The 25,068-nt window shown below is 53.7% G+C and overlaps 1 protein-coding gene across 1 annotated transcript in view; it reads right to left on the bottom strand.

Moving 5' to 3' along the window:
* PTH1R (parathyroid hormone 1 receptor) overlaps nucleotides 1-17,814 on the bottom strand; it is a 341,607-nt gene extending 323,793 nt beyond the window's left edge. Inside the window, exon 1 of the mRNA XM_075315851.1 lies at nucleotides 15,538-17,814. Coding sequence (XP_075171966.1) covers nucleotides 15,538-15,615 — 78 coding nt within the window. The 5' untranslated portion in view covers nucleotides 15,616-17,814. The remainder of the gene's footprint in view (nucleotides 1-15,537) is intronic.
* Between the last annotated feature and the right edge of the window lie 7,254 nt (nucleotides 17,815-25,068).

Genomic DNA, 25,068 nt, shown 5'->3' with positions numbered 1-25,068 from the left:
CCAGGAGGAACTGGATGAGCAGATCCCATCGATCCATCAAGAGAAGAGCGGAAAATGAGGAGCAGTGCGAAGAAGAGATGTGACGCAAGGCTGCATCTATGGGGGTCCTGGGGGGCCGGTGTAGACCTCCTCATTACATTATTAGATGAGGGCGCCATTCCTCTGAGGAACCAGCAGGAGGCGCAGTTCATGGCCGGTTATCTATCTGTGATGATAGGAAAGGGCAAGATAACAGCAGGAAATCAGGAGCCAGGGCAGAACAGCGCCCCCCGCAGGTCCACACTGAACAGGTACCTAGGAATGGTGGTGGTTTGTGGGTAATGTGTGGACGCTCTTGTTTTCCTCCGACTAAGAGCCCTGGAAGGACAATCACCCTCTGTCTGCAGGAGTGAAGGCAGGAAGGGGTTAACAAGAGGTGCAGAAGAAGGAGTTGATAGCGCAGGCTGGGGCCAGGAGCAGCGTGAAGACATCAGTACCCCCAACACTCACATTACCGGGGTCTCTGCTGCCTCCATGCTTGGGGATTGGACAGAGTAATCACCGGACATGTCGTGTGGAACAGTTACTTCTCAGCACCCCTAGACCACCAGGGATAACATATGACAATCCTTCACCAACCTAGACCACCAGGGATAACATATGACAATCCTTCACCAACCTAGACCACCAGGGATAACATATGACAATCCTTCACCAACCTAGACCACCAGGGATAACATATGACAATCTTTCACCAACCTATACCACCAGGGATAACATATGACAATCCTTCACCAACCTAGACCACCAGGGATAACATATGACAATCCTTCACCAACCTAGACCACCAGGGATAACATATGACAATCCTTCACCAACCTAGACCACCAGGGATAACATATGACAATCTTTCACCAACCTAGACCACCAGGGATAACATATGACAATCTTTCACCAACCTAGACCACCAGGGATAACATATGACAATCCTTCACCAACCTAGACCACCAGGGATAACATATGACAATCCTTCACCAACCTAGACCACCAGGGATAACATATGACAATCCTTCACCAACCTAGACCACCAGGGATAACATATGACAATCCTTCACCAACCTAGACCACCAGGGATAACATATGACAATCTTTCACCAACCTAGACCACCAGGGATAACATATGACAATCTTACACCAACCTAGACCACCAGGGATAACATATGACAATCTTTCACCAACCTAGACCACCAGGGATAACATATGACAATCCTTCACCAACCTAGACCACCAGGGATAACATATGACAATCCTTCACCAACCTATACCACCAGGGATAACATATGACAATCCTTCACCAACCTAGACCACCAGGGATAACATATGACAATCTTTCACCAACCTAGACCACCAGGGATAAAATATGACAATCTTTCACCAACCTAGACCACCAGGGATAACATATGACAATCTTTCACCAACCTAGACCACCAGGGATAACATATGACAATCTTTCACCAACCTAGACCACCAGGGATAACATATGACAATCTTTCACCAACCTAGACCACCAGGGATAACATATGACAATCCTTCACCAACCTAGACCACCAGGGATAACATATGACAATCCTTCACCAACCTAGACCACCAGGGATAACATATGACAATCTTTCACCAACCTAGACCACCAGGGATAACATATGACAATCTTTCACCAACCTAGACCACCAGGGATAACATATGACAATCCTTCACCAACCTAGACCACCAGGGATAACATATGACAATCTTTCACCAACCTAGACCACCAGGGATAACATATGACAATCTTTCACCAACCTAGACCACCAGGGATAACATATGACAATCCTTCACCAACCTAGACCACCAGGGATAACATATGACAATCTTTCACCAACCTAGACCACCAGGGATAACATATGACAATCCTTCACCAACCTAGACCACCAGGGATAACATATGACAATCTTTCACCAACCTAGACCACCAGGGATAACATATGACAATCTTTCACCAACCTAGACCACCAGGGATAACATATGACAATCTTTCACCAACCTAGACCACCAGGGATAACATATGACAATCTTTCACCAACCTAGACCACCAGGGATAACATATGACAATCCTTCACCAACCTAGACCACCAGGGATAACATATGACAATCTTTCACCAACCTAGACCACCAGGGATAACATATGACAATCTTTCACCAACCTAGACCACCAGGGATAACATATGACAATCCTTCACCAACCTAGACCACCAGGGATAACATATGACAATCTTTCACCAACCTAGACCACCAGGGATAACATATGACAATCTTTCACCAACCTAGACCACCAGGGATAACATATGACAATCTTTCACCAACCTAGACCACCAGGGATAACATATGACAATCCTTCACCAACCTAGACCACCAGGGATAACATATGACAATCTTTCACCAACCTAGACCACCAGGGATAACATATGACAATCTTTCACCAACCTAGACCACCAGGGATAACATATGACAATCCTTCACCAACCTAGACCACCAGGGATAACATATGACAATCTTTCACCAACCTAGACCACCAGGGATAACATATGACAATCCTTCACCAACCTAGACCACCAGGGATAACATATGACAATCCTTCACCAACCTAGACCACCAGGGATAAAATATGACAATCCTTCACCAACCTAGACCACCAGGGATAACATATGACAATCTTTCACCAACCTAGACCACCAGGGATAACATATGACAATCTTTCACCAACCTAGACCACCAGGGATAACATATGACAATCTTTCACCAACCTAGACCACCAGGCTATTGCCATCCTATTCTATAAGTTCTTCCACTCCCTTATGAAAATGGCAGGAGTTAAATCCTCAGCTTGTATTTTTTAGTCCCGGTAAATGGGTGATTAAGCAATTCCTTCAGTTCAGCCGCCTGTGTCCATTGACCTTCATTTAGGGTTACCTGAAGGTTCACCATATCTATAAGAAACGATTTTAGTTCAAGCAATCGTTCAGTCATTAGATAAGTGCTGCCCCTCCGAGTGGCTTGATCATCAATTGCCCCTTTCCCAGCACGTCTCTTCAAGATGGAATCAATTTTAGGGGTTCTGGCGGCAATATCCAATTTCCTCACTTTTCCAATCATATTTCCAGCATGTCCCTCTTGCAGACTATCTCTTATTGCTGGCTGCAGCGTTTGCAATGCTGTGTGTGAATGTAGCCTAAGGTGGGCTTTGCACGCTGCGACATCGGTAACAATGTGTTACCGATGCTGCAGCGATAGTCCCGCCCCCATCGCACGTGCAATGTCTAGTGAAAGCTGCCGTAGTGATTATTATCGCTACGGCAGCTTTACACGCACATACCTGCCCTGCGACGTCCCTCTGGCCGGCGACCCGCCTCCTTCCTAAGGGGGCGGGTCGTGCGGCGTCACAGCGACGTCACACAGCAGGCAGCCAATTGAAGTGGAGGGGCGGAGATGAGCAGGATGTAAACATCCCGCCCACCTCCGTCCTTCTCATTGCAGCCGGCGGCAGGTAAGGTGAAGTTCCTCGCTCCTGCGGCTTCACACACAGCGATGTGCGCTGCCGCAGGAGCGAGGAACAACATCGCACCTGTCGCTGCACCGGCATTATGGAAATGTCGGAGGCTGCAGCGATGATACGATAATGACGCTTTTGCGCTCGTTCATCGTATCAAAAAGGATTTGCACGTTGCGATATCGACTGCGACGCCGGATGTGCGTCACTTTCGATTCGACCCCACCGACATCTCACGTGCAATGTCGCAACGTGCAAAGCCGCCCTTAGATTAGGAATAGAACAGCCATTTATAGGACATTTCAGAACTTTCCCAAATTCCTATGAAAATATATTCAGCACATTCTGCACTGACCGCTGGACCCAATTATTATAGATTTTAGGAGTCGGAGTTGGTCCATTTTATACCGACTCCACCAAAATGAGCTCGGACTCCACAGCCCTGCCACCAGGGATTATATATGCTGACTTCTCATCACTCTAACCCACCAGGGATAATACATGTTACCTTCCTGCCCTCCAGGGATGATATCAGCTAACCTCTCGCCCCCCTAACCCATAATTGATAATATATTGCCCTTCCACCATCCTACACCACAAGTAAGATATGCAGCCCCCATTGTCCCCCCAGGATCAGCAGCAATTGCATAAGTTACTGTAAACCTTGTACAGTCATACATCACTAGGAAGAATATGTATTAACCCTTAAACGACCACTGATCACCAGATACATTAGCTATTAACCCCTTCACCTCCCTAGACTACCAGGAATGATATCACTAAACACAAACCACCCTGGACCGGCAATGGTGATGGGCGTCCCCCCTAAACCACCACAGACCGTGTGTGAAAATGGCTATTAACCCCGTCTTCACCCCAGACCACCAGCAATGATGTGACCTAAGTTTGCGGCATGTCCAGACTCAGCTGCACCGGTATCTCATGTGTAGGGTGGTGCCCAGACTCAGCTACACCGGTATCGCACGTGTAGGGTGGTGCCCAGACTCAGCTACACTGGAATCTCACGTGTAGGATGGTGCCCAGACTCAGCTACACCGGTATCTCACGTGTAGGGTGGTGCCCAGACTCAGCTACACCGGTATCTCACTGGTAGGGTGGTGCCCAGACTCAGCTACACCGGTATCTCACTGGTAGGGTGGTGCTCAGACTCAGCTACACCGGTATCTCACGTGTAGGGTGGTGCTCAGACTCAGCTACACCGGTATCTCACGTGTAGGATGGTGCTCAGACTCAGCTACACCGGTATCTCACGTGTAGGGTGGTGCCCAGACTCAGCTACACCGGTATCTCATGTGTAGGGTGGTGCCCAGACTCAGCTACACCGGTATCTCATGTGTAGGGTGGTGCACCGACAACAGCGACAGATTCACAAAACAATGGACTAGAAACGATTCTTCCCACCCCGAGCAAAAAGGAAAGAAATCATGGAGAGGAAAGCGGAATAATGAGTCTCAACTCAAAGCAAAAAAACAACATTGTATCTGTGCACAGAAATAAACAGCAGGAATCTGCCCAAGAAGGAAGAACAGGAGCAAAAAACAAGCAGCGTCCCAGAAGGCACAAAAAACAAGCAGAGCCCCAGAAGGAAGAACAGGAGCAAAAAACAAGCGGAGCCCCAGAAGTGAGAACAGGAGAAAAAAACCCAGCATAGCCCCAGAAGGAAGAACAAGAGCAAAAACCCAGCGGAGCCTCAGAAGGAAGAAAAAATAAGCAGAGTCCCAGAAGGAAGAACAGGAACAAAAAACAAGCAGAGCCCCAGAAGGAAGAACAGGAGCTAAAAACAAGCGGAGCCCCAGAAGGAAGAACAGGAAAAAAAAACAAGCAGAGTCCCAGAAGGAAGAACAGGAACAAAAAACAAGCAGAGTCCCAGAAGGAAGAACAGGAACAAAAAACAAGCAGAGCCCCAGAAGGAAGAACAGGAGCAAAAACCCAGCGGAGCCTCACAAGGAAGAAAAAACAAGCAGAGCTCCAGAAGGAAGAACTGGAGCAAAAAACAAGCAGAGTCCCAGATGGAACAAAAAACAAGCAGAGCCCCAGAAGGAAGAACAGGAGCAAAAAACAAGCAGAGTCCCAGAAGGAAGAACAGGAGCAAAAAACAAGCGGAGCCCCAGAAGGAAGAACAGGAGCAAAAAACAAGCGAAGCCCCAGAAGGAAGAACAGGAGCAAAAAACAAGCGGAGCCCCAGAAGGAAGAACAGGAGCAAAAAACAAGCGGAGCCCCAGAAGGAAGAACAGGAGCAAAAAACAAGCGAAGCCCCAGAAGGAAGAACAGGAGCAAAAAACAAGCGAAGCCCCAGAAGGAAGAACAGGAGCAAAAAACAAGCGGAGCCCCAGAAGGAAGAACAGGAGCAAAAAACAAGCGGAGCCCCAGAAGGAAGAACAGGAGCAAAAACCCCGCAGCGGAGCCCCAGAAGGAAGAACAGGAGCAAAATACAAGCGGAGCCCCAGAAGGAAGAACAGGAGCAAAAAACAAGCAGAGCCCCAGAAGGAAGAACAGGAACAAAAAACAAGCAGAGCCCCAGAAGGAAGAACAGGAACAAAAAACAAGCAGAGCCCCAGAAGTGAGAACAGGAGAAAAACCCCAGCAAAGCCCCAGAAGGAAGAACAGGAGCAAAAACCCAGCGGAGCCTCACAAGGAAGAAAAAATCAAACAGAGCCCCAGAAGGAAGAACTGGAGCAAAAAAGAAGCTGAGCCCCAGAAGGAAGAAAAAACAAGCAGAGTCCCAGAAGGAAGAACAGGAGCAAAAAACAAGCGGAGCCCCAGAAGGAAGAACAGGAACAAAAAACAAGCGGAGCCCCAGAAGGAAGAACAGGAGCAAAAAACAAGCAGAGCCCCAGAAGGAAGAACAGGAGCAAAAAACAAGCAGAGCCCCAGAAGGAAGAACAGGAACAAAAAACAAGCAGAGCCCCAGAAGGAAGAACAGGAACAAAAAACAAGCAGAGCCCCAGAAGGAAGAACGAGAGCAAAAAACAAGCAGAGCCCCAGAAGTGAGAACAGGAGAAAAACCCCAGCAAAGCCCCAGAAGGAAGAACAGGAGCAAAAATCCAGCGGAGCCTCACAAGGAAGAAAAAAACAAACAGAGCCCCAGAAGGAAGGAAGGAAGAACTGGAGCAAAAAAGAAGCTGAGCCCCAGAAGGAAGAAAAAACAAGCAGAGTCCCAGAAGGAAGAACAGGAGCAAAAAACAAGCGGAGCCCCAGAAGGAAGAACAGGAACAAAAAACAAGCGGAGCCCCAGAAGGAAGAACAGGAGCAAAAAACAAGCGGAGCCCCAGGAGGAAGAACAGGAGCAAAATACAAACAGAGCCCCAGAAGGAAGAACAGGAGCAAAATACAAGCGGAGCCCCAGAAGGAAGAACAGGAGCAAAAACCCCGCAGCGGAGCTCCAGAAGGAAGAACAGGAGCAAAAAACAAGCAGAGATCCAGAAGGAAGAACAGGAGCAGAAAAACTGCAGTTCCTAATTAGGGAGAAGAGGAGCAAAAAAAGCAGAACCCCAGAAGGTAGAGCAGGACCAAAAAAAACAAGCAGAGTCACAGAAGGAAGAACAGTTCTAAAAAACAAGCAGCAGAGCCCCGAAATAAAGAACAGGAGCAAAAAACAAGCAGAGCCCCAGAAGGAAGAACAGGAGCAAAATACAAGCGGAGCCCCAGAAGGGAGAACAGGAACAAAATACAAGCGGAGCCCCAGAAGGAAGAACAGGAGCAAAAAACAAGCGGAGCCCCAGAAGGAAGAACAGGAGCAAAAAACAAGCGGAGCCCCAGAAGGAAGAACAGGAGCAAAATACAAGCGGAGCCCCAGAAGGAAGAACAGGAGCAAAATACAAGCGGAGCCCCAGAAGGAAGAACAGGAGCAAAATACAAGCGGAGCCCCAGAAGGAAGAACAGGAGCAAAAAACAAGCGGAGCCCCAGAAGGAAGAACAGGAGCAAAATACAAGCGGAGCCCCAGAAGGAAGAACCGGAGCAAAATACAAGCGGAGCCCCAGAAGGAAGAACAGGAACAAAATACAAGCGGAGCCCCAGAAGGAAGAACAGGAGCAAAATACAAGCGGAGCCCCAGAAGGGAGAACAGGAGCAAAATACAAGCGGAGCCCCAGAAGGGAGAACAGGAGCAAAATACAAGCGGAGCCCCAGAAGGGAGAACAGGAGCAAAATACAAGCGGAGCCCCAGAAGGGAGAACAGGAGCAAAATACAAACGGAGCCCCACAAGGAAGAAAAAACAAGCGGAGCCCCAGAAGGAAGAACAGGAGCAAAATACAAACGGAGCCCCAGAAGAAAGAACAGGAACAAAATACAAGCGGAGCCCCAGAAGGGAGAACAGGAACAAAATACAAACGGAGCCCCAGAAGAAAGAACAGGAACAAAATACAAGCGGAGCCCCAGAAGGGAGAACAGGAGCAAAATACAAACGGAGCCCCAGAAGAAAGAACAGGAACAAAATACAAGCGGAGCCCCAGAAGAAAGAACAGGAACAAAATACAAGCGGAGCCCCAGAAGGGAGAACAGGAGCAAAATACAAGCGGAGCCCCAGAAGGAAGAACAGGAGCAAAATACAAGCGGAGCCCCAGAAGAAAGAACAGGAACAAAATACAAGCGGAGCCCCAGAAGGGAGAACAGGAGCAAAATACAAGCGGAGCCCCAGAAGGAAGAACAGGAACAAAATACAAGCGGAGCCCCAGAAGGAAGAACATGAGCAAAATACAAACGGAGCCCCAGAAGGAAGAACAGGAACAAAATACAAACGGAGCCCCAGAAGGAAGAACAGGAACAAAATACAAACGGAGCCCCAGAAGAAAGAACAGGAGCAAAATACAAGCGGAGCCCCAGAAGAGAGAACAGGAGCAAAATACAAGCGGAGCCCCAGAAGAGAGAACAGGAGCAAAATACAAGCGGAGCCCCAGAAGGAAGAACAGGAGCAAAATACAAGCGGAGCCCCAGAAGGAAGAACAGGAGCAAAATACAAACGGAGCCCCAGAAGAAAGAACAGGAACAAAATACAAGCGGAGCCCCAGAAGGGAGAACAGGAACAAAATACAAACGGAGCCCCAGAAGAAAGAACAGGAACAAAATACAAGCGGAGCCCCAGAAGGGAGAACAGGAGCAAAATACAAACGGAGCCCCAGAAGAAAGAACAGGAACAAAATACAAGCGGAAGCCCCAGAAGGGAGAACAGGAGCAAAATACAAACGGAGCCCCAGAAGGAAGAACAGGAACAAAATACAAGCGGAGCCCCAGAAGGAAGAACAGGAGCAAAATACAAACGGAGCCCCAGAAGGAAGAACAGGAACAAAATACAAGCGGAGCCCCAGAAGAAAGAACAGGAGCAAAATACAAGCGGAGCCCCAGAAGAGAGAACAGGAGCAAAATACAAGCGGAGCCCCAGAAGAGAGAACAGGAGCAAAATACAAGCGGAGCCCCAGAAGGAAGAACAGGAGCAAAATACAAGCGGAGCCCCAGAAGGAAGAACAGGAGCAAAATACAAGCGGAGCCCCAGGAGGAAGAACAGGAGCAAAATACCAGCGGAGCCCCAGAAGGAAGAACAGGAACAAAATACCAGCGGAGCCCCAGAAGGAAGAACAGGAACAAAATACAAGCGGAGCCCCAGAAGGAAGAACAGGAGCAAAATACCAGCGGAGCCCCAGAAGGAAGAACAGGAACAAAATACAAGCGGAGCCCCAGAAGGGAGAACAGGAGCAAAATACAAGCGGAGCCCCAGAAGGAAGAACAGGAGCAAAATACAAGCGGAGCCCCAGAAGGGAGAACAGGAACAAAATACAAGCGGAGCCCCAGAAGGGAGAACAGGAGCAAAATACAAGCGGAGCCCCAGAAGGAAGAACAGGAGCAAAATACAAGCGGAGCCCCAGAAGGGAGAACAGGAACAAAATACAAGCGGAGCCCCAGAAGAAAGAACAGGAGCAAAATACAAGCGGAGCCCCAGAAGGAAGAACAGGAGCAAAATACCAGCGGAGCCCCAGAAGGAAGAACAGGAACAAAATACAAGCGGAGCCCCAGAAGGAAGAACAGGAGCAAAATACAAGCGGAGCCCCAGAAGAGAGAACAGGAGCAAAATACAAGCGGAGCCCCAGAAGGAAGAACAGGAGCAAAATACAAGCGGAGCCCCAGAAGGAATTATCCAAATGTCAGACGTTATCGCACATCACATCCATCTCCTCTGACAGCTCCTCACAATACACAGAGGCCGGCACCTTCATCTCACAACTGATCTCATCAGTCACAGCCAACACCGAAATACCAGCACATGCCACCAGCAAGAGCGGGGCACCAGCCTGCAGGGGAGCTACACTGCTTGGAATCTGGGGTGTTACATAGGACTGCCGGTGACATCTACTACATTATCTGTACTCAGAGAGATATCACTGTTATCTGTGGTGTTACATAGGACTGCAGGTGACATCTACTACATTATCTGTACTCAGAGATATCACTGTGTTATCTGTGGTGTTACATAGGACTGCAGGTGACATCTACTACATTATCTGTACTCAGAGATATCACTGTGTTATCTGTGGTGTTACATAGGACTGCATGTGACATCTACTACATTATCTGTAGTCAGAGAGATATCACTGTTATCTGTGGTGTTACATAGGACTGCAGGTGACCTCTACTACATTATCTGTACTCAGAGAGATCACTGTGTTATCTGTGGTGTTACATAGGACTGCAGGTGACATCTACAACATTACCTGTACTCAGAGATATCACTGTGTTATCTGTGGTGTTACATAGGACTGCATGTGACATCTACTACATTATCTGTAGTCAGAGAGATATCACTGTTATCTGTGGTGTTACATAGGACTGCAGGTGACATCTACTACATTATCTGTAGTCAGAGAGATATCACTGTGTTATCTGTGGTGTTACATAGGACTGCAGGTGACATCTACTACATTATCTGTACTGAGATATCACTGTGTTATCTGTGGTGTTACATAGGACTGCAGGTGACATCTACTACATTATCTGTACTCAGAGATATCACTGTGTTATCTGTGGTGTTACATAGGACTGCAGGTGACATCTACTACATTATCTGTACTCAGAGATATCACTGTGTTATCTGTGGTGTTACATAGGACTGCAGGTGACATCTACTACATTATCTGTACTGAGATATCGAGATATCACTGTGTTATCTGTGGTGTTACATAGGACTGCAGGCGTCATCTACTTCATTACAATCATGGCCGAAACTGTTGGCACCTGTGAAATCGTTACAGAGAATGAAGTATTTCTCCCACAGAATTATTCCAGTCACACGTTTTGTTATACAGATGTTTATTTCCTTTCTGTATTGGAACAACACAAAAAAAGAAACAGGGCAAATTGGACAGAATTTCACACAAAACCCCAAAAATGGGAGGTACAAAATTGTTGGCACCTTTGCAAAATTCTGGGTGAACACCTTTGTTTCCAGCATGTGATGCTCATTGACACTCACCTGTGACAAGTAACAGGTGTGGGCAATATGAAAATCACACCTGAAACCAGATAAAAAGGGGAGAAGTTGCCTCCATCTTTGCATTGTGTGTCTGTGTGTGCTGCACTAAGCATGGAGAACAGAAGAGAAGAACTGTCTGAGGACTGGAGAACCAAGATGGTTGAAAAATATCAACAATCTCCAGAGATCTTGATCTTCCTTTGTCCACACTGCACAATATAATCCAGAAGCACTGTAGATAATCTCCCTCGACGTGAACGGCAAAGAAAAATTGATGAAAAATTGTAAAGCAGAATGGTCTGGAGGGTGGATAAGCCCCAATCTAGTTCCAAAGAAATTCAAGCTGCAGCTCAGGGGCATCAGTCTCAGCGAGAACTGTCCGTCCACATCTGAATGAGATGAAACACTATGGAGGAGGAGACCCAGGAGGACCCCACTGCTGACAGACAGAAAAAGCTAAATTGTACGTGAGTAACCAAAATCCTTTCTGGGTAAGAGTCTTGTGGACAGATGAGACCAAGAGAAAGCTTTATGGTAAAGCACATCATTCTACTGTTTACCAAAAACAGAATGAGGCTGACAAAGTAAAGAACACAGCACCTACAGGCATACATGGTGGAGATCAGAGATGTTTTGGTTGTTCGCCACCTCTGACACTGGGGGTCCTGACTGTGTGCAAGACATCATGAAATGCGAACATTACATAAAAAATCCTGGGTGGCAGTGTCAGAAAGCTGGGGGTGCGTCCGAGGTCAGGGGTCTCCAGCAGGATAATGACCTCAAATACTTTAAGAAGTGGCCGCAATGAGTCTGGACTTAAATCCCACTGACACCTGTGGAGAGATCTGAAGATTGGGAGAAGAGAAGAAGAGGAGAGAAGAGGAGAGAAGAGGAGAGAAGAAAAGAAAAGAGAAGGAGAGGGAGAAGAGAAGAAGAAAAGAGAAGAAGAGAAAAGAGAAAAGAAGAAAAGAGAAGAAGAGAAGAGAGAAGAGAAGAGAGAAGAGAAAAGAGAAGAAAAGAGGAGAAGACGCCTTCAGATATGAGAGACCTGGAGACGTTTATACAGAAGAGTCTGAGACTCCAGGTGAGAGGAGGCAGAAGCTGTGGATGGGGACAGGAGGCGACTGATGGAAGGATTTATTCCAGAGGGTAAAGGGCGAGGAACCAAATGTTACATTTTTGGGGTTTTGTTGTGAATTTATCTCCAATTTGCCTTTATATTTCCTCAGTTTTTGTTCTAATATAGAAAGGAAATAAACCTGTGTATAACAAAACCTGTGTATAACAAAACCTGTGTATAACAAAACCTGTGCATAACAAAACCTGTGCATAACAAAACCTGTGTATAACAAAACCTGTGTATAACAAAACCTGTGCATAACAAAACCTGTGTATAACAAAACCTGTGTATAACAAAACCTGTGCATAACAAAACCTGTGCATAACAAAACCTGTGCATAACAAAACCTGTGCATAACAAAACCTGTGCATAACAAAACCTGTGCATAACAAAACCTGTGTATAACAAAACCTGTGTATAACAAAACCTGTGCATAACAAAACCTGTGTATAACAAAACCTGTGCATAACAAAACCTGTGCATAACAAAACCTGTGTATAACAAAACCTGTGCATAACAAAACCTGTGCATAACAAAACCTGTGTATAACAAAACCTGTGCATAACAAAACCTGTGTATAACAAAACCTGTGCATAACAAAACCTGTGTATAACAAAACCTGTGCATAACAAAACCTGTGTATAACAAAACCTGTGTATAACAAAACCTGTGTATAACAAAACCTGTGCATAACAAAACCTGTGCATAACAAAACCTGTGCATAACAAAACCTGTGCATAACAAAACCTGTGCATAACAAAACCTGTGCATAACAAAACCTGTGCATAACAAAACCTGTGCATAACAAAACCTGTGCATAACAAAACCTGTGCATAACAAAACCTGTGCATAACAAAACCTGTGCATAACAAAACCTGTGTATAACAAAACCTGTGCATAACAAAACCTGTGTATAACAAAACCTGTGCATAACAAAACCTGTGCATAACAAAACCTGTGCATAACAAAACCTGTGTATAACAAAACCTGTGCATAACAAAACCTGTGCATAACAAAACCTGTGCATAACAAAACCTGTGCATAACAAAACCTGTGCAACTGTAATAATTTTCTGGGAGAAACAATACAATTTCTAAAACAATTTCAAGGGTGCCAATAATTTTGGCCATGATTGTATATGTTGGTGTATACAGGGGGTGAGATATATTGCGGTGTATACAGGGGTGCGGTATATGGCGGTGTATACAGGGGGTGCGGTATATGGCGGTGTATACAGGGGGTGAGATATATGGAGGTGTATACAAGAGGGTGAGCTATATGGAGGTGTATACAGGGGGTGAGATATATTGCGGTGTATACAGGGGTGCGGTATATGGCGGTGTATACAGGGGGTGCGGTATATGGCGGTGTATACAGGGGGTGCGGTATATGGAGGTGTATACAGGGGGTGAGATATATTGCGGTGTATACAGGGGGTGAGATGTATGGAGGTGTATACAGGGGGTGAGATGTATGGAGGTGTATACAGGGGGTGAGATGTATGGAGGTGTATACAGGGGGTGAGATATATTGCGGTGTATACAGGGGGTGAGATATATGGAGGTGTATACAGGAGATGCGATATATGGAGGTGTATACAGGAGATGCGATATATGGAGGTGTATACAAGAGGGTGAGCTATATGGAGGTGTATACAGGGGGTGAGATGTATGGAGGTGTATACAGGGGGTGAGATGTATGGAGGTGTATACAGGGGGTGAGATGTATGGCGGTGTATACAGGGGGTGAGATGTATGGCGGTGTATACAGGGGGTGAGATGTATGGCGGTGTATACAGGGGGTGCGGTATATGGTGGTGTATACAGGGGGTGCGGTATATGGCGGTGTATACAGGGGGTGCGGTATATGGCGGTGTATACAGGGGGTGCGGTATATGGCGGTGTATACTGGGGGTGTCGGTATATGGCGGTGTGTACAGGGGGTGCGGTATATGGCGGTGTATACAGGGGGTGCGATATATGGCGATGTATACAGGGGGTGCGGTATATGGCGGTGTATACAGGGGGTGCGGTATATGGCGGTGTATACAGGGGGTGCGGTATATGGCGGTGTATACAGGGGGTGCGGTATATGGCGGTGTATACAGGGGGTGCGGTATATGGCGGTGTATACAGGGGGTGCGGTATATGGCGGTGTGTACAGGGGGTGCGGTATATGGCGGTGTGTACAGGGGGTGCGGTATATGGCGGTGTATACAGGGGGTGCGGTATATGGCGGTGTATACAGGGGGTGCGGTATATGGCGGTGTATACAGGGGGTGCGGTATATGGCGGTGTATACAGGGGGTGCGGTATATGGCGGTGTATACAGGGGGTGCGGTATATGGCGGTGTGTACAGGGGGTGCGGTATATGGCGGTGTATACAGGGGGTGCGGTATATGGCGGTGTGTACAGGGGGTGCGGTATATGGCGGTGTGTACAGGGGGTGCGGTATATGGTGTCAGCTCTGCAGCCCAAATCAGAAATCAGATGAATCCTTCTGAATTTACAGCGGTCCATAAAGGCGTCATTGAGCTGTAAACGCTGCTGTCCGGGCGCGGAGCTGACACTCACTGACTGTCTCTTCTGGACTTCACTCCCTGGAGCTCTGTGCAAAGGGCTCCCAGCAAATATCTGCGTCCTGTGGCCTGAAGCCGGGGTCACCTGGACACAATCAGGGGGCTCCGCGCGGCCCCAAATATCAAGAAATCACAAATAGCTGAAATGATTCTGTAATTGTATCCAGAGCCTTGGAGGAACCCCCCCGGGGGCTGCAAACTGGGGGTTCCCAGGAAGTGAAGGGCTGCATCACCCTGGGGGCTGCAAACTGGGGGTACCCAGGAAGTGAGGGGCTGCATCACCCCGGGGGCTGCAAACTGGGGGTACCCAGGAAGTGAAGGGCTGCATCACCCCGGGGGTCCAAGACCACATAAAACACAGCACTTAACCATGTCACCTGTGAATAAAGCCGATACAGAGACCCTCACCGTACAGGGTCCTGACACTGACACTATGTAGCGCACTGACACTATGTAGCGCACTGACACTATGTAGCGCACTGACACTATGTAGCGCACTGACACTATGTAGCGCACTGACACTATGTAGCGCACTGACACTATGTAGCGCACTGACAATTATAGAATGTAGTGCACTGAAACAATTCAGTTCGCTGCCACTGCCACAGTGGAATGACACGATTCGGTGCACTGCCACTGCCACTATGCAGTGCACTAATACTGACTCAATGGAGTGACAATGCAGCGCACTGACAATGACGCTGGATCTGATACAATGTGGCCGGAATTGATACAATAGTGCACAGAATGTAAACAGATCGGCCGCAGACAGGATCGCACGAGCTCGGGACTTACCAGTGCAGAGACACAAGTCAGGAGCGAGCAGCAGAAGAGGGAGGCTAGAGTGGTCCTCAGCACCAGAGGTGGTCCCATATCCAGGAGGCTCCGGCCGCATCCACAGTACTGGCAGAGGGGTCGCACCTACCCCCGGGGGCTCAGAGCCTGAGAGCCCAGCAGACAGCCCGCACTGAGGCCAGGGGCCATGTCTCCAGATCGCCCTGCGGGCACCGGGCAGAGGCGGCTCGGCTGCAGACAGTCCTCATCCAGGTGCTGAGGTGGGGGAGCCCGGGCTGGGGGTCTGCAGCTGCAATCAGCAAGATTCCCCCTGATGTCCCATCACAGGAGAGGCCGGCGGGGTGCAGGGCGCCGGCCGGGGAGGCTCAGGGGGCCGGCCGGGGAGGCTCAAGGGGCCGGCCGGGGAGGCTCAGGGGGACGGCCGGGGAGGCTCAGGGTGCCGGCCGGGGAGGCTCAGGGGGCCGGCCGGGGAGGCTCAAGGTGCCGGCCGGGGAGGCTCAGGGGGCCGGCCGGGGAGGCTCAGGGGGCCGGCTGGGGAGGCTCAGGGGGCCGGCCGGGGAGGCTCAGGGGGCCGGCTGGGGAGGCTCAGGGTGCCGGCCGGGGAGGCTCAGGGGGCCGGCTGGGGAGGCTCAGGGTGCCGGCTGGGGAGGCTCAGGGTGCCGGCCGGGGAGGCTCAGGGGGCCGGCCGGGGCTCAGCACATCGGGCCGTCACTTTCCTGCAGCCAAACTCTCCTAAGCTGGAGAAGTCCCCTGTAAGAGAAGGAAATCCAGCATCCTCCAGATCCGAGAAGATCCCGACCCCGGGGCAGATGAGGCTTCAGATCAGATCTCTGGACGATACACTCCAAGGATTATCGCTCCATGTGATTGGTGATAGAGACGATTGGATTTTCTTCTGATCTCATCGGATTGTTGTGCACGATGTGATGTCAGGAGCCGATATCATCGCTTCATGTACGATCTGTTCCTGAACACGATAGTCCCAGACTGACAGAGCTGGGGACCCCCGGGGGTCTCCACTGAGTGCTGGGATCCGTGGGGGCTGACAGAAGTATTCTTAATACAAGATTGTCAGGATGGGGGTCCTCAATGGAAAACTGTTAGGATGAGGGTCCTCCCAGGATCACTGTCAGGATGGGGGTCCTCACTAGAAAACTGTCAGGATGAGGGTCCTCCCAGGATCACTGTCAGGATGGGGGTCCTCACTAGAAAACTGTCAGGATGAGGGTCCTCCCAGGATCACTGTCAGGATGGGGGTCCTCACTAGAAAACTGTCAGGATGAGGGTCCTCCCAGGATCACTGTCAGGATGGGGGTCCTCACTAGAAAACTGTCAGGATGAGGGTCCTCCCAGGATCACTGTCAGGATGGGGGTCCTCACTAGAAAACTGTCAGCATGGGGGTTCTCTCTGGATGACTGTCAGGATGGGGGTCCTCACTAGAAAACTGTCAGCATGGGGGTTCTCTCTGGATCACTGTCAGGATGAGGGTCCTCCCAGGATCACTGTCAGGATGGGGGTCCTCCCTGGAAAACTGTCAGGATGGGGTCCTCCCTGGAAAACTGTCAGGATGGGGTCCTCCCTGGATCACTGTCAGGATGAGGGTCCTCCCTGGATCACTGTCAGGATGGGGGTCCTCAATGGAAAATTGTCAGGATGGGGGTCCTCCCTGGAAAACTGTCAGGATGGGGTCCTCCCTGGATCACTGTCAGGATGGGGTCCTCCCTGGAAAACTGTCAGGATGGGGGTCCTCCCTGGATCACTGTCAGGATGAGGGTCCTCCCTGGATCACTGTCAGGATGGGGGTCCTCAATGGAAAATTGTCAGGATGGGGGTCCTCACTGGATGACTGTCAGGATGGGGGTCCTCTCTGGATGACTGTCAGGATGGGGGTCTTCGCTGGATCACTGTCCCAATGGGGGTCCTCCCTGGCTCGCTGTCAGTTCGGGGGTCTTCTCTGGATCGCTGTCAGTTCGGGGGTTCTCCCTGGATCGCTGTCAGTTCGGGGGTCCTCCCTGGATCGCTGTCGGTTCGGGGGTCCTCCCTGGATCGCTGTCGGTTCGGGGGTCCTCCCTGGATCGCTGTCAGTTCGGGGGTCTTCGCTGGCTCGCTGTCAGTTCGGGGGTCTTCGCTGGATCGCTGTCAGTTCGGGGGTCTTCTCTGGGTCACTGGCTGGGGTCCTCGGTGCATGTCTCCGGGGGTCTCTGCAGTTTGTGGCTGGAGGGGGCTCCTGTTCTGGGAAGGGGCAGGGAGAGGAGCCGCTCAGCCCCGTGCTCTCCGCTCCTCACACACTGAGCCTCTCACTACTGGGAGGAAGGTATAAAGCAGCATGGGCAGCAGACGATTGGCTGCCACCAGCGGCCACGTGACTCCCGGCCACAGGGGGACATGTTTACCCTCAGAGCAGCGCTCATTATAACAGAGAGAGTGTTCTGTGCGATGCTGCGGCTCCAGAGAAGCCCGGACAGGGCCAAACCCACCGAGGGCACTGCCAGAGGGGAGAGGGCACTGCCACAGGGGGGAGAGGCACTGCCACAGGGGGGAGAGGCACTGCCACAGGGGGGAGAGGCACTGCCACAGGGGAGAGGACACTGCCACAGGGGAGAGAGGGCACTGCCAGGGGGGAGAGGGCACTGCCAGGGGGGAGAGGGCACTGCCACAGGGGAGAGAGGGCACTGCCAGGGGAGAGAGGGCACTGCCAGAGGGGAGAGAGGGCACTGCCAGGGGGGAGAGGGCACTGCCACAGGGGGGGAGAGGCACTGCCACAGGGGGGAGAGGCACTGCCACAGGGGAGAGGACACTGCCACAGGGGAGAGAGGGCACTGCCAGGGGGGAGAGGGCACTGCCAGGGGGGAGAGGGCACTGCCACAGGGGAGAGAGGGCACTGCCAGGGGAGAGAGGGCACTGCCAGAGGGGAGAGGGCACTGCCACAGGGGGGAGAGGCACTGCCACAGGGGGGAGAGGCACTGCCACAGGGGAGAGGACACTGCCACAGGGGAGAGAGGGCACTGCCAGGGGGGAGAGGGCACTGCCAGGGGGGAGAGGGCACTGCCACAGGGGAGAGAGGGCACTGCCAGGGGAGAGAGGGCACTGCCAGAGGGGAGAGAGGGCACTGCCAGGGGGGAGAGGGCACTGCCAGGGGGGAGAGGGCACTGCCAGAGGGGAGAGAGGGCACTGCCAGGGGGGAGAGGACACTGCCAGAGGGGAGAGGGCACTGCCAGAGGGGAGAGGGCACTGCCAGAGGGGAGAGGGCACTGCCACAGGGGAGAGAGGGCACTGCCAGGGGAGAGAGGGCACTGCCAGAGGGGAGAGAGGGCACTGCCAGGGGGGAGAGGGCACTGCCAGGGGGGAGAGGGCACTGCCAGAGGGGAGAGAGGGCACTGCCAGAGGGGAGAGAGGGCACTGCCAGAGGGGAGAGAGGGCACTGCCAGGGGGGAGAGGGCACTGCCAGGGGGGAGAGGGCACTGCCAGAGGGGAGAGGGCACTGCCAGAGGGGAGAGAGGGCACTGCCAGGGGGGAGAGGACACTGCCAGAGGGGAGAGGGCACTGCCAGAGGGGAGAGGGCACTGCCAGAGGGGAGAGGGCACTGCCAGAGGGGAGAAGGCACTGCCACAGGGGAGAGAGCACTGCCAGAGGGGAGAGGGCACTGCCAGAGGGGAGAGGGCACTGCCAGAGGGGAGAGGGCACTGCCAGAGGGGAGAGAGGGCACTGCCAGGGGGGAGAGGACACTGCCAGAGGGGAGAGGGCACTGCCAGAGGGGAGAGGGCACTGCCAGAGGGGAGAGGGCACTGCCAGAGGGGAGAGAGGGCACTGCCAGGGGGGAGAGGGCACTGCCAGGGGGGAGAGAGGGCACTGCCAGGGGAGAGAGGGCACTGCCACAGGGGAGAGGGCACTGCCACAGGGGAGAGAGGGCACTGCCAGGGGGGAGAGGACACTGCCACAGGGGAGAGGGCACTGCCAGAGGGGAGAGAGGGCACTGCCACAGGGGAGAGAGGGCACTGCCAGAGGGGAGAGAGGGCACTGCCAGAGGGGAGAGGGCACTGCCACAGGGGAGAGGGCACTGCCACAGGGGAGAGGGCACTGCCACAGGGGAGAGAGGGCACTGCCAGGGGGGAGAGAGGGCACTGCCAGGGGAGAGAGGGCACTGCCACAGGGGAGAGGGCACTGCCACAGGGGAGAGAGGGCACTGCCAGGGGGGAGAGGACACTGCCACAGGGGAGAGGGCACTGCCAGAGGGGAGAGAGGGCACTGCCACAGGGGAGAGAGGGCACTGCCAGAGGGGAGAGAGGGCACTGCCAGAGGGGAGAGAGGGCACTGCCACAGGGGAGAGAGGGCACTGCCAGAGGGGAGAGGGCACTGCCACAGGGGAGAGAGGGCACTGCCAGAGGGAAGAGGGCACTGCCCGAGTGGAGAGGGCACTGCCCGAGGGGAGAGGGCACAGCCACAGGGGAGAGGACACTGCCCGAGGGGAGAGGGCACAGCCACAGGGGAGAGGGCACTGCCACAGGGGAGAGGGCACTACCAGAGGGGAGAGGGCACTGCCACAGGGGAGAGAGGGCACTGCCACAGGGGAGAGAGGGCACTGCCACAGGGGAGAGAGGGCACTGCCACAGGGGAGAGAGGGCACAGCCACAGGGGAGAGGGCACTGCCACAGGAGAGAGAGGGCACTGCCAGGGGGGAGAGGGCACTGCCAGGGGGGAGAGGGCACTGCCAGGGGGGAGAGGACACTGCCACAGGAGAGAGGGCACTGCCAGGGGGGAGAGGACACTGCCACAGGGGAGAGGGCACTGCCAGAGGGGAGAGAGGGCACTACCACAGGGGAGAGGGCACTGTCACAGGGGAGAGAGGGCACTGCCAGAGGGGAGAGAGGGCACTGCCAGAGGGGAGAGAGGGCACTGCCAGAGGGGAGAGAGGGCACTGCCACAGGGGAGAGAGGGCACTGCCACAGGGGAGAGAGGGCACTGCCCGAGGGGAGAGGGCACTGCCCGAGGGGAGAGGGCACAGCCACAGGGGAGAGGACACTGCCCGAGGGGAGAGGGCACAGCCACAGGGGAGAGGGCACTGCCACAGGGGAGAGGACACTGCCACAGGGGAGAGAACACTGTTACAGGGGAGAGGACACTGCCACAGGGGAGAGAGGGCACTGCCACAGGGGAGAGGACACTGCTAGAGGGGAGAGGGCACTGCCACAGGGGAGAGAGGGCACTGCCACAGGGGAGAGGACACTGCCACAGGGGAGAGGGCACTGCCAGAGGGGAGAGGGCACTGCCAGAGGAGAGAGGACACTGCTACAGGGGAGAGGGCACTGCCACAGAGGGGAGAGGACACTGCTACAGGGGAGTGGACACTGCTACAGGGGAGAGGACACTGCTACAGGGGAGAGGACACTGCTACAGGGGAGAGGACACTGCTACAGGGGAGAGGACACTGCTACAGGGGAGAGGACACTGCTACAGGGGAGAGGACACTGCTACAGGGGAGAGGACACTGCCACAGGGGAGAGGACACCGCCGCAGGGGAGAAGGCACCGCCACAGGGGAGAAGGCACCGCCAGAGGGGAGAGGGCACTGCCAGAGGGGAGAGGGCACTGCCACAGGGGAGAAGGCACTGCCACAGGGGAGAGAGCACCGCCACAGGGGAGAGGACACTGCCACAGGGGAGAGGGCACTGCTACAGGGGAGAGGACACTGCCACAGGGGAGAGGACACTGCTACAGGGGAGAGGGCACTGCTACAGGGGAGAGAGGGCACTGCCAGAGGGGAGAGGACACTGCCACAGGGGAGAGGACACTGCCACAGGGGAGAGGACACTGCCACAGGGGAGAGAGGGCACTGCTACAGGGGAGAGAGGGCACTGCCAGAGGGGAGAGGACACTGCCACAGGGGAGAGGACACTGCCACAGGGGAGAGGACACTGCTACAGGGGAGAGGACACTGCTACAGGGGAGAGGACACTGCCACAGGGGAGAGGGCACTGCCACAGGGGAGAGGGCACTGCCACAGGGGAGAGGACACTGCCACAGGGGAGAGGGCACTGCTACAGGGGAGAGGACACTGCCACAGGGGAGAGGACACTGCCACAGGGGAGAGGACACTGCCACAGGGGAGAGGGCACTGCCACAGGGGAGAGGACACTGCCAGAGGAGAGAGGACACTGCCAGAGGAGAGAGGACACTGCCACAGGGGAGAGGACACTGCTACAGGGGAGAGGGCACTGCTACAGGGGAGAGGACACTGCTACAGGGGAGAGGACACTGCTACAGGGGAGAGGACACTGCTACAGGGGAGAGGACACTGCCACAGGGGAGAGGACACTGCCACAGGGGAGAGGACACTGCTACAGGGGAGAGGACACTGCTACAAGGGAGAGGACACTGCTACAGGGGAGAGGACACTGCCACAGGGGAGAGGACACTGCCACAGGGGAGAGGACACTGTTACAGGGGAGAGAGCACCGCCACAGGGGAGAGGACACTGCCACAGGGGAGAGGACACTGCTACAGGGGAGAGGGCACTGCTACAGGGGAGAGAGGGCACTGCCAGAGGGGAGAGGACACTGCCACAGGGGAGAGGACACTGCCACAGGGGAGAGGACACTGCCACAGGGGAGAGAGGGCACTGCTACAGGGGAGAGAGGGCACTGCCAGAGGGGAGAGGACACTGCCACAGGGGAGAGGACACTGCCACAGGGGAGAGGACACTGCTACAGGGGAGAGGACACTGCTACAGGGGAGAGGACACTGCCACAGGGGAGAGGACACTGCCACAGGGGAGAGGGCACTGCCACAGGGGAGAGGACACTGCCACAGGGGAGAGGGCACTGCTACAGGGGAGAGGACACTGCCACAGGGGAGAGGACACTGCCACAGGGGAGAGGACACTGCCACAGGGGAGAGGGCACTGCCACAGGGGAGAGGACACTGCCAGAGGAGAGAGGACACTGCCAGAGGAGAGAGGACACTGCCACAGGGGAGAGGACACTGCTACAGGGGAGAGGGCACTGCTACAGGGGAGAGGACACTGCTACAGGGGAGAGGACACTGCTACAGGGGAGAGGACACTGCTACAGGGGAGAGGACACTGCTACAAGGGAGAGGACACTGCTACAGGGGAGAGGACACTGCCGCAGGGGAGAAGGCACCGCCACAGGGGAGAAGGCACTGCCACAGGGGAGAAGGCACTGCCACAGGGGAGAAGGCACTGCCACAGGGGAGAGGGCACCGCCAGAGGGGAGAGGGCACTGCCAGAGGGGAGAGGGCACTGCCACAGGGGAGAAGGCACTGCCACAGGGGAGAGAGCACCGCCACAGGGGAGAGAGCACCGCCACAGGGGAGAGGGCACTGCCAGAGGGGAGAAGGCACTGCCACAGGGGAGAGAGGGCACTGCTACAGGGGAGAGGACACTGCCACAGGGGAGAGGACACTGCCACAGGGGAGAGGACACTGCCACAGGGGAGAGGGCACTGCCACAGGGGAGAGGACACTGCCAGAGGAGAGAGGACACTGCCAGAGGAGAGAGGACACTGCCACAGGGGAGAGGACACTGCTACAGGGGAGAGGGCACTGCTACAGGGGAGAGGACACTGCTACAGGGGAGAGGACACTGCTACAGGGGAGAGGACACTGCTACAGGGGAGAGGACACTGCTACAAGGGAGAGGACACTGCTACAGGGGAGAGGACACTGCCGCAGGGGAGAAGGCACCGCCACAGGGGAGAAGGCACTGCCACAGGGGAGAAGGCACTGCCACAGGGGAGAAGGCACTGCCACAGGGGAGAGGGCACCGCCAGAGGGGAGAGGGCACTGCCAGAGGGGAGAGGGCACTGCCACAGGGGAGAAGGCACTGCCACAGGGGAGAGAGCACCGCCACAGGGGAGAGAGCACCGCCACAGGGGAGAGGGCACTGCCAGAGGGGAGAAGGCACTGCCACAGGGGAGAGTACTTCCAGAGGAGAGAGGGCTCTGCCTGTGGAGAGCTGTACCATCTGAGCTGCGTTATCCTCCGCCCCAGAGAAATCTCCCGCAGCGGCAGCCCCCATATTAGCCGCACACAACAGGTGGCATCACGAATACAAACTCTACTCCCCTGTAAATAACCCCTACATCTTTATTGACACTGCCGGGGTCACGGAACCGGGTCTGGCCGCTGTGACATCCCTCCCCCTACACCGGCCCGGTGATGAGTAACCCCTCAGATCCCGTGGGTGTGTCAGCTGCACAAGGAGCTGCCCATGAAGCTGCACAAGAAGCTGCTCATAAAGCTGCACATGGAGCTGCAAATGAAGCTGGAAATGGAGCTGCACAAGGAGCTGCACAAGGCGCTGGAAATGGAGCTGCACAAGGAGCTGCACAAGGCGCTGGAAATGGAGCTGCACAAGGAGCTGCACAAGGCGCTGGAAATGGAGCTGCACAAGGAGCTGCACAAGGCGCTGGAAATGGAGCTGCACAAGGCGCTGGAAATGGAGCTGCACAAGGAGCTGTACATGGAGCTGCAAATGAAGCTGCATAAGGAGCTGTACATGGAGCTGCGCAAGAAGCTGGAAATGGAGCTGCACAAGGAGATGCACAAGGCGCTGGAAATGGAGCTGCACAAGGAGCTGTACATGGAGCTGCAAATGAAGCTGCATAAGGAGCTGTACATGGAGCTGCACAAGGCGCTGGAAATGGAGCTGCACAAGGAGCTGCACAAGGCGCTGGAAATGGAGCTGCACAAGGCGCTGGAAATGGAGCTGCACAAGGCGCTGGAAATGGAGCTGCACAAGGCGCTGTAAATGGAGCTGCACAAGGCCCTGGAAATGGAGCTGCACAAGGCGCTGGAAATGGAGCTGCACAAGGCGCTGCACAAGGCGCTGGAAATGGAGCTGCACAAGGAGCTGCACAAGGCGCTGGAAATGGAGCTGCACAAGGCCCTGGAAATGGAGCTGCACAAGGCGCTGGAAATGGAGCTGCACAAGGAGCTGCACAAGGCGCTGGAAATGGAGCTGCACAAGGTGCTGGAAATGGAGCTGCACAAGAAGCTGTACAAGGCGCTGGGAATGGAGCTGCACAAGGCGCTGGAAATGGAGCTGCACAAGGCGCTGGAAATGGAGCTGCACAAGAAGCTGTACAAGGCGCTGGGAATGGAGCTGCACAAGGCGCTGGAAATGGAGCTGCACAAGGCGCTGGAAATGGAGCTGCACAAGGCGCTGGAAATGGAGCTGCACAAGGCGCTGGAAATGGAGCTGCACAAGGCGCTGGAAATGGAGCTGCACAAGAAGCTGTACAAGGCGCTGGAAATGGAGCTGCACAAGGCGCTGGAAATGGAGCTGCACAAGGCGCTGGAAATGGAGCTGCACAAGGCGCTGGAAATGGAGCTGCACAACGAGCTGCACAATGAGCTGTACAACGAGCTGCACAACGAGCCGGTTATGTCTACAATCTGTGGAAGTGACCGATCAGACTTTCTATGCGGCCTAAAAGGCAGAAAATAGACTTAAATTGACGCCGAAATTCGCATATTGACCGCAGATCTGTGTTTTGGTCACACACAGTCATT

Source organism: Anomaloglossus baeobatrachus, chromosome 6, assembly GCF_048569485.1.
Source record: "Anomaloglossus baeobatrachus isolate aAnoBae1 chromosome 6, aAnoBae1.hap1, whole genome shotgun sequence".
NCBI classification, from domain to species: domain Eukaryota; kingdom Metazoa; phylum Chordata; class Amphibia; order Anura; family Aromobatidae; genus Anomaloglossus; species Anomaloglossus baeobatrachus.
This window is presented reverse-complemented; position numbering and strand designations above follow the sequence as displayed.